The 9,470-nt window shown below is 49.5% G+C and overlaps 4 protein-coding genes across 5 annotated transcripts in view; 1 reads left to right on the top strand and 3 right to left on the bottom strand.

The window, feature by feature from the left end:
• The window catches only part of FOXG_00410 (uncharacterized protein), a 3,336-nt gene extending 2,070 nt beyond the window's left edge, over positions 1 to 1,266 (top strand). Inside the window, exon 2 of the mRNA XM_018376735.1 lies at positions 114 to 1,266. Coding sequence (XP_018232347.1) covers positions 114 to 667 — 554 coding nt within the window. The 3' untranslated portion in view covers positions 668 to 1,266. The remainder of the gene's footprint in view (positions 1 to 113) is intronic.
• Positions 1,249 to 3,183, bottom strand: FOXG_00409 (uncharacterized protein). The gene has a single exon (XM_018376734.1). The coding sequence runs from the start codon at positions 2,915 to 2,917 to the stop codon at positions 2,120 to 2,122; it is 798 nt and encodes a 265-aa protein (XP_018232346.1). The 5' UTR covers positions 2,918 to 3,183; the 3' UTR covers positions 1,249 to 2,119.
• A 1,150-nt stretch (positions 3,184 to 4,333) lies between these two features.
• FOXG_00408 (uncharacterized protein) lies at positions 4,334 to 7,357 on the bottom strand. Of its 2 annotated transcripts, XM_018376733.1 has the most exons (3): positions 6,486 to 7,357; positions 5,823 to 6,358; positions 4,334 to 5,772 (listed from the first exon to the last, which is right to left on the bottom strand). In XM_018376733.1, the coding sequence occupies exons 2-3, from the start codon at positions 6,018 to 6,020 to the stop codon at positions 4,759 to 4,761; spliced, it is 1,212 nt and encodes a 403-aa protein (XP_018232345.1). In that variant the 5' UTR covers positions 6,021 to 6,358; positions 6,486 to 7,357; the 3' UTR covers positions 4,334 to 4,758. The 2 variants fall into 2 exon arrangements, with proteins under 2 accessions (XP_018232345.1, XP_018232344.1); XM_018376732.1 differs by having other exon boundaries at positions 5,823 to 7,357.
• Positions 7,358 to 7,869: 512 nt separating this feature from the next.
• FOXG_00407 (uncharacterized protein) overlaps positions 7,870 to 9,470 on the bottom strand; it is a gene marked incomplete at both ends in the record, with an annotated part of 2,280 nt that continues 679 nt past the window's right edge. The window contains 2 exons of the mRNA XM_018376731.1: positions 7,870 to 8,157; positions 8,208 to 9,247. Coding sequence (XP_018232343.1) covers positions 7,870 to 8,157; positions 8,208 to 9,247 — 1,328 coding nt within the window. The remainder of the gene's footprint in view (positions 8,158 to 8,207; positions 9,248 to 9,470) is intronic.

Here is a 9,470-nt window from a genome sequence, read left to right as displayed (position 1 = left end):
AGCACACACAACTTGCGTCTCCCTTTGAGCGCGAAGAGAGGGCCCTAGCTCATCAAGCTCGCTACCCTCAAACTTCGTTGTGGATTCTAAGTTGCAGAGACAAACTCACGCAGGCGGCCCGCGCCGCGCTCTCATGTCTCCGGTCCGACTTACACGTAGCCGATCAACCCACAAGCGCCGGTCCAACCATCTAGAGGCTCGGAAGATTAAGCGACCCAGTCTCGGCTCCGATCTTTGGGTTGACCCAGCCTCAATCGTTGACTTATCAGCCACCAATGACCAGTTCGCAACGCCTCAGACTGAACCTGAGATAGACTCTGACGTCGTTGTCCCACGCAAGAATCTCCAACAGCTGTTCGAAGCGTCGCAGCCACTAGCTGCTCAGCAGCAAACGCTGGCCCCTCCAGTTGGAGACGTGCCCCCTCGACTAGGCTCACCTTTCGCTCTTGGAGGATCTAGTTTTTCCTTCCCGAATCGCCTGTCACATGGAGCTGCCAACGACCCCGACGCTCTTCGCCGGCCGTTCGCAACCTTCCAACAATCTAGCGAAGGCAACCACGGAGTTACCCGATCATCGCTAGCAAGCCGACTGGCTTATATCGACGAAAGACTTAAGGATTTCCGTCGTCGAGACCAACCACGTCGACGTTCCGAGTCACCGCTTTAACACACCTCATATGTGTTTTTTACTTTTCTTTATACATTCTACAAGGTTATGTCACCTGACGAGTTTTATGAGTTCATGGATACCGACACACCCATTGATCAAATCTTATTGGGACCGCGACTCAACATTTGCATATGCATCTAGACAGCAGCAGTCTATCTGACGATAGCCTTCATTTTCTGGTTTCCTTCTGCTTCTACACTTTGCTTCACCTTTCTATACGCTGGGATTCCCCAGCACGCAGGCGAGCGTCTCTGCTCATCGCGTTTTCTACCTCGACAATCGCCCAACGACATAACTTGTCAATTTCCTTTCAATTCTTCCCCAGACGGGATGATTTTTCAACAATTCATGATGATATGATGGAATGAACAGCATGCAGGCCAAACAGAGCCTTACGTTTGCCGTGTTATTTTTTACCCTTGCAATTGAGTAAAACAGACATCCCCATAAATGGGGATGTTGTGACGAGAGACACGATTGAGCTCCTTGTGGGCCCGAACCATGAAGATGTATCAAGCTTGGACGAATGATGCAATGGAACTTAATATCCATAGAACGAGCAACGATCTGAATGATGTCAAAAAAATACTTTTCATAAACAAACCGTCCATCGAAAGTGAACATAGATATTATTCTTGAGTAAAATGGAATGAGATAGTTGAAGAGTCCATGATGTTTGATTATTCTCTTGTTATGATAGGATGTCTTGTCGTTATGTACATTAAATACTATTTTACAAAGAATATTATCTTGTTCTTAAGACTCGCTTGAACATTGGCCATCTCTCTCCGGGAGACCTGACTAGGTTGCGTATAAAAAAGAAAGGAAAAAAAACTGGTGGAACAACCAGTATCGTCGTATGACGAAGGCCCATGTCACAGACATGAGGCGATATATATAAAGGCCCCCGAGCTTCCTAACCGAGAGACAGCGAAGTAACTTTCTGGACGTGCTCGAGAACAGTGGGCTGGTCCAGTTGTCGTCCTGTTTGATCTTGATGATCAAATTTCAAGTCAAGTTCTTTGAGTTGTCTTGGGGCTGTTCGAGAATAATGGGGTCGTGATGGCGATCAAGCAGATCAGAGTTTCACACCCAGCCCCCTTGCCGGATTCATTCTCATCAGTCACTCTCTTCAGCGATGATTGTCTCCCTTCAAGTCTTGAGTGTACTTGAAATAGATCTTACATGCTTTATCGCTTTTGAAATTTCGTCATCGTCGTCCTCGCCGATATCTGAGTCCATCGGTCCGGAAAAGAGTGGTCTGGGCACGACATCGCGATATCTCCGGGTTGGGGCGCTTAAACCTGTGGATTCTGGCCCTGATTCCTTCACCGATGATTGGTAAACACGGCGGTGCTTTGTTGAGCCTGATTCGTGAGGGCATCGTCGCTCGCCAACGCTTGAGCGATGTGAGTAGCAGGACATTGGCGGAACCCAAATGCGCGCTCATCATTGCGGAGGCGGTTGGCTGGAATGCGCAGCGTGTGGGTTCTTGAAGCGAATGTCGAGACCTGAGAGCCGCATCTTTTCCATATGTATGTCATAGTCGCTTGCAAATTCCGGTAGCTCTTCTAGTAGATCACTGAAGCGGGTGGGTTCCGAAGTAGCAGATTGCTGAGGGTGGAAGGTGAGACGGGGCCCGCCGGTAAAGGAGAAGGCGACCATGGCGACAGCCCATCTTCGAAGTCGAATAGCAGCGAGATCCTCGCATTCTGTGTAGAGGAAGGTGATGAGACCAGAGGGAACGTCCCAATCGCAGCGAAGGTAAAGGTCCTGGATGGAGTCCATGGCGAGATCCTGAAGTCGATAGAGTCCAAGACGCGATGCAAAGAGGTGCAAGCGGATGAGAGACCAGTGGATGTTTTGAGAAGCTTCAAGGCCGGCATCGTATGCATTAGAAATCATCTCATCAAGATGTGGGCGAAACCGAAGACCGAGGTGAACCCAGTCAACAAACAAACCGAACATGGAGGATGATTCGCGAGGTAGCCATAACGAGATTGACTTGGAACTCGAAGGATCACCAAAACGGTCGGCAAAGAAGGGCGAAGTTGCACATAACAGTCGCTTGTTGACCTTGAAGCGCTGTTGCTTGGGGCCAATAAGTACAGTCGCCATTGGTTCAGGCGAAGGCTGCGAAGGCGAAGGCATTGGCGAAGGCACTGACTTTTGTGAAGCGCTTGCGGTCAAACGGCTATGGCTATCCTTGAAACGGCCAAAGCCAGAGGGGCTAAACAGAGGAACCATGATCGTCGTATATGTCTCTTGGGGCAGTTGGCAAGAGTGTTTTGTGAGTTTCAGTGAAGGACGGGACCCGAAAGGAAACAGAAGGAAGAGGGTGTTGAGGGGGTAAGAAACAAATATAAAACCAAATCAGTCTGTATGTAGAAGGAAAGTGCTGGGCCGGCCAGTTGATAGCAAAACAAAACAAGAGGAGAATTCGAAACAGAAGAGCCGTCACCAGGAGTGGCTCATGGCAGGATTATCAAGTATCTGGGGAGAGAAAAAGAAGTCCTCAGACAGAGCTCGCTTGAGCCCCTTGCCAGGACGACAAGGAGCTTCGATAATCGGCCAATCGTAGCGCCATCCATGTACATCATCAGCACCAAAGGCGGTCGCTAGTGGGTTTCAAGGCGATCATTTGGGGCATGTTCTAGCCTTGAAGGCAGCTAGCGTTCTGGGCATCCTCGTGGCGATACAGTGAGCAGAGAAGCCTATTGATCCAGAGGCTTTGGGCGTTTCAAAAGGTCGGATCCAAAACGGGCCCCTCGTGCGGATATTCCGTCCAGTCAGCGTGAGGACCCTTGCATCAGCTTCCATGTCCGTCACACTTGACCTGCGCAATGCAGATGCAGATGCATCTGTGCTGCACAGCGCTTCAGGCTATCATAGGTCGAACCATGTAGCCCTCGGCCCCGCGCTGGCGCCTGGCCAGCCAGTTGAATATCGCGATAGGGATGTCAGAGGAGATTGATGCTCAGCTTCACCACGCGCATCATTCTTTTCTTGCAACGATTCTGTGTGGACATTCGGTAAGTTAATCTCTTGTTCCTGCGTCAACTCGTATCGGGCATCAGGGGTCTATTTTGCCATGACATGAAACCGAGGTTCTTCAGACGCACCTATGGATGCATAACAGCCGACGAAGGATGAATGCTATCGCGAAGTAACACAACGCCATTGAAAGTGATAATGACCAGATTTAGAACAGAGCAAAATTACTCCGCTAACCAGAATAAGCTCAAAGTTACTCTTTAAATGAGACGTTTCTTTGGTTTCGAACAAGGCTTTGTCTCTTCAGTGTTTGCGCAGGCGCTCCACCGAGCATGCCCTTGTCTGTGAACTTTCACAACAGACCTTAAACGGGAGGAACCTTCCGCCCACGTTAGCTGGGCGGCTGTCCAAGGCACGGTCTCGATTCTATCGCCCCTATCCTTTCCTCTTGGCTGAAACGCCTATCGCCTGTCGCGGCCTTCTCAAGAACTAAAACCTCTCGTGACTTGAAGTTATACCGAGTCATGCGTGGGCCCATCAATTCTTGTTGGTGATGTTGATTCTCCTTGCTGCGAAACATCTACAGCTACAAGTAAAATACTTGAATATTCAAAGACGTTGCCTTTGTGATTGTGCACACCATTGCAACATTGTTTACAGACTTCACCAGGAGTCGTTAGCATCTTAACATATTATATTAATAATGTACAGCGTTTTGATGATACCTATTGACTCCAAAACTGTTTTCGCGTCGAGATCCCCTAGTGCAATATGTACACGCTCATATATACCCTTAAGGATATTTTTTCGACGCCTGTCTCGACCAAAGATCATTTAGAAACCAGTGCTCGCAGCCAAAACCCAGTTGTCCTGGAAGCAACTCTGATGTCTTGCCCTCCCAAGATTCCCATTGGTCTTTTTGTTGATTTGGCGCAGCATCATTGTTTATGTTAACCGGCGTCCGTCAAAATGCTTATTTAACTCCGTCCCCAATGCACCCCAATCCTGACTTTCCTGTGCGTTCACTTCCTGATGTCAGGGGTATCAAATCGTGTAATCCCAAACGCCATGCTCATGCTTGCGAATCTGTAAAATTAGGAGATAGTAGCCGGAATGTCGCCCTCGCTATCATTATCGCTATCACTGTCTGTTTCCGAATTGTCGTCGTCGTGAATTGACATGGGATCATCGAGGGTCCCTCGCATCGACGGTCTGGTTCGCTCTGCAGAACCAAACACCCTAGACTGGCTACCGAGGGCGGCTGTTTTTGGTGGCGCATAACGGGGCTGAGTTGGGTTCAAGTATGCCGTAGGATCTGTGAGTTCTGCGGTTGCTGATGACCCCGAGAGTCCGCCCATCTCTGACACAGGGACCCTCTTCTGGGGACTTTCTTGAGTCCTTTTAGTCGCGCTCGATGACGGCGACTGGTCATCGTCGGTTCGTGCCCTCTTCCTTGAGCGAATATCGCCGTCAGATGCGGCTGTAGCCGGTGGAGTCGCGGTGCCACTTGGAGTCCCCATCAGTCGAGCCTCCTCAGCTTCAATTTCTCCTCGGGTTCGCCTCTCGCGAAGTCGGATACCAAATTTCTTGCGAGTGGTGCTTTGCTTTGTGTTATATGAGTTTTTTAGACTTGCCAATCGTTTCGATCTCTCTGGCTCGTTGAGGAGCATAGCATCTTTCATTAGACCTCCGTATTTTGCTTCTGCACTCTTCATGATATCATTGAACCTCTTCAAATCTTCCGGGCTGAGGTGGGCGTATGGATCGCGACCCGAATCACGACTTGGAGTCCCAGTAGGATATGATGCCGTTGAGTGGGCCCAGGTCGTCTGGGGCTGAATCGGCGGTAAAGGCACTTGGGTATAAGGGATGCGTGTAATTTGAGAAGAGGGGTCTGGCACAGGAGGCTGCGGATTCTCAGGACGAAGAGCGAGAAGCAACTTCCGCATCATTTCAGCAGTGACGCGAGCGTGGTTTCCGCAGACGTTAGACTTCTCATGGTAGAGTAAACCACCGCCACTGCCGAATCTGCAACCGCAAAAGAGGCAGATATCTCTCCCAGCTACGTCATTTGCTTGGATTCTGTTGCAGGCGCTCTTCTTGTGGTGCTATTCGCTGTTAGACAAATCCAATTGACTTGTTTGAATTGGCAACTTACATAGTCGAGTGCCGCTTGCGAAGCACATGGCCAACCACACTTGCACCAAACGAGCCCTGGAAGTTCTGACGGGTACTTCGTCGGAGTTTGAGTCGCTGGTTCATTAACATATTGCATTGGCGGTGGGGGAGTTTGCGAAGCGACGGGGGGAGTATGGTATTGCCTCGCACTGAGTGCCGTGTTTGTTAGAGGCCCCATGGGCTGCGGCTGTGGCTGCACTGGCAATGAGTGCAAAGAAGGGATGACATGCTCATTATGCTCTTGGACGATATCCTTGACATCGTAGCCCAGCCGTTCTGCACGCGCCAACGCGTTGACAAGCTGACGGGCTGGTATCGTCTCCAGACGCCTTGCAAGGGCCCTGTCCAGAAACTGTGTACTAACCGAGGGAGTATCAAGTCGGCGAGCTCGTCAAAGTCACTGGCGTTAAGGTGACCCAATAACTCGCGCTTAGACTTTTGTACCAGGCTTGCACCGAACTCCTGGACGGCCTTAGCAATAGTCTCGGGAGATGCTTGGTGCATAGTCGCATTCAACTATGAAAGAGTTAGCAAGTCATAGGAAGCAAGAGTAGAAAGTGTGGGAGCTGTGATGAAACCAACGCGCTCAGAGGAGGATACTCGAGGTAGACTTGAACCAAAATGCAGCGCATGAGAAACTTACCAAGAAAGCAATGTGATACTGTGAGCCCGCAAGAGACTTTTCCCATTTGTCTCGAACAACTTGGCGAACAACGTCAGCCGGCGTTTTCTCGACTAAAGCAGTCAACTCATGGTAGTGATTTGATGACTCGACGGAGTGCGGCAGCTGATTCAGTGTTGGCGACATCAGACCTTGTGCCTGCGATGGGGCGTTGAGTATCTGCGTCTGAGAGTGCTGTGAAATTGTCTGGTTCAAATGATTTGTCTGCATTGACGGTGATTGGTGATGTCCTGGTGGGAGAAAAGGAGTTGTTGGTGCGGGCGAAGCGCTTGGCTTTTGCGCAGTAGGAGTAGAGGCGACTGACGCAGATCGCGAAGTAGGAGCATAGCTTGGCAGAGGTACTGGTGTTTGGCTGTATGGATGAGCGATGGTTGAATTAGGACTCTTTGCACCATTTGTACCATTCTGCAATGGTACGCCAACTGGCGGAGATGTAGCTTGTGTTGCCATCCTCCGTCCCCGAACACTCCAGAGAGAAGTGCCGCGCTTCTCCTCGCTCTCAGCGGCTATCTCAGAACCCCAGAAACTTGAGAGGAGCGTGTCCAGAGTTGCTGGGGACTACTCGGTTATCATCGAAATATGGCCTTATAATGAATGAGGTTGAAAACAAGAAACAGAGTAAAGAGTATGATGAAAGCAAGAGAGCAAACAGCGAACAGGGCTGACTGACTGTGAGCCTTCACCAACGGATGAATATCGTCGTGCCTTCTTCTGTGCCCAAATGCCAAATGCCTTCAAGACGCGTTCGCACTTGCTTGCGCGCTAAGGGGTATAAAAGTTAGCAGGGGTTCCGTATGCGCCAAGGGTGTGGAAAAAGTCAGGGAGGGTTATTGCTTAAAGGGGAGCCTTTAGCCTTATAAAAGTTACTTAGTGCGTTAATAGCGCTAGCGTGATTCAGAAATAGCCTCTCAAAGTGGGGAAGGGTCACGTGACGGTTTATGCATAAGTACTTAAGTATATGTTATATTAAAATGAAATTAATAATAAATCTTATAAAAGCTTATTAATTATAACTTATAAGTTGTAAGTACTTTTATATAGCTTATATATTACTAGTATAGTATTGATTAGAAATATGCTTTAATATTGACACCTAAGGTTATATGATTTATTTTCTAAACGCATTAACAGTGAATATAACTCTTAATTCATACCTGGTATCTTAATCTCATTCTCTACAGGTCCTGTAGCCATTCAATTTCAAGACAACGCATCGTCATGGCAAACGCCCCTCATTACATTGAGCATCGGCCGTGAGAGGCTGTGAAGCCCGACTCGAATCCATATCATATCCTTCTAATCGCGAAATCTGCCCTCTCATTTGTCTTTTCGTCTACTCCACCTCTTAATAAGGCTCACCAATTGCTGCGAGCAGTGTTTTTCGATAGTCACCCGATGTCTCGCCGTAAATCCGTTTGCCGAGACTCTTACCGTATCTTTGTTGGTATGCACCCTTGACGTTGTTGAGCGTGTTTCGATCCCAATGGTAGCGGATTGTTCTTGAAATCAGGAGATGATCCTTTGTTCCCATACCAGCCATTGAATCCTCAAGAAGCTTGGCTGCATGCATGTACTTGTCTGTGGCATTGCGTAGCTGGAAAAGGAGAGCATCCTCCATGTGGCCAGAAAATTCCTAGGTCACATTAGTAAGTTGTTTCATATTGTAGTGTCAAATGTACTCACGCTCTTGATAACCTTTTCAAGGTCCTTGTTAAACTTCTGCTTGTAGGTGTGCGCAATGGCGCGAATCTGATTATCGTTCCTTGTGCTGAGAATGCTGCATACTAGAATCTCGTCGGTGCCCATCTTGCCCTCGGTAGCCTTATAGATCTGCATGACATCGTCATCAACCTGTCGAGGGTCGACCGGCGCAGCGTCCTCAGCTCTCGTAGCGCCGAGAACAATCATGAAGTGTCGCTCAGTCTTCATGCTCAAATCGCCCTTCACTACATCCTCGAGCTTGTCGTGGAAGGTTTGATAGTACGCGCTCTTGATTGCCTTGAGATCTGCATTTGATCGACCAAGCAGAACATCGTTGAGAACAACCTCTTTAGTTCCAGGTCCAGACATGGCGTCATGCAAGGCATGCACGTCAGACAGGAGCGGGCCGCAGGCCAGTGAGACCAAAGCCTTCTGGAACCATGAACTTGTCTCACTCTGAATATCAGAGACCAGTTTGCGACGATGGTTGCGTTCGTAAGCAGCGCGGATCGTATCAACTTGCAGAGGGTCCTTATTGGCCAAAATGGCGATCAATGCTTTCTCATCAGTACCAAAGCCCTTCATCGCTTTGCGCAAAGCGTCAGCGTCGGGGCCGCCATTCCATTGGATGATCTGAGGCGGTCCGTAGCCAAGCGAGGGTGGAGTCGGTTGGACTGGCGGCGCACCATATTGTTGAGGAGGAGGCGCGCCGTACTGACTGGGCGGCGCAGGTGAAGGTTGGCCGTAGGGTTGATGATGTTGCTGGTGAGGAGGAGGCGCGCCATAATGGCCCTGTGGAGGTCCTGGAGGTGCGCCGTAATGTTGTGGAGGAGGAGGTTGCTGCTGGTATCCGCCGTAAGGTTGCTGAGATTGGGGAGGACCTCCGGGAGGAGGATAGTGGCCGTGAGGTTGCTGATACCCGCCTTGCTGAGGAGGATATTGTCCAGGAGGAGGCTGTTGATAACCACCATACGGCTGCTGTGGTGGGGGATATTGACCATAACCTTGTGGAGGCGGCGGTTCTACATGTTAATCCAGTCAGATTGCCTTGCCTGTCGTATCATAGATATGGACAGTTTACTTACGGCCGTAGGGAGCACCGTAACCTTGGTAAGACAGTGGTGCGTATGACTATGGTGACGTGATGTTAAATTTGTATGGATATTGCGGGGTGACGGAGGGGAAATGATGGGTTTTGTACAAACGGAGTATGTACGGAAGTGCTGGCGGAATGGAAATGGACAG

The sequence above is a fragment of the Fusarium oxysporum genome, chromosome 1, assembly GCF_000149955.1.
Source record: "Fusarium oxysporum f. sp. lycopersici 4287 chromosome 1, whole genome shotgun sequence".
Classification (NCBI taxonomy): domain Eukaryota; kingdom Fungi; phylum Ascomycota; class Sordariomycetes; order Hypocreales; family Nectriaceae; genus Fusarium; species Fusarium oxysporum.
The sequence above is the reverse complement of the archived record's forward strand: the minus strand, read 5'-3'. Positions and strand labels throughout refer to the sequence as shown.

Bases quoted from the DNA above. Each gene is read 5' to 3' on its own strand.
- FOXG_00408 (XM_018376732.1), bottom strand. From the start codon at position 6,020: ATGGGGCCTCTAACAAACACGGCACTCAGTGCGAGGCAATACCATACT. The intron at 5,773-5,822 runs GTAAGTTGCCAA...AACAGCGAATAG, and splicing joins CGCAAGCGGCACTCGACTAT to CACCACAAGAAGAGCGCCTG.
- FOXG_00409 (XM_018376734.1), bottom strand. From the start codon at position 2,917: ATGGTTCCTCTGTTTAGCCCCTCTGGCTTTGGCCGTTTCAAGGATAGC.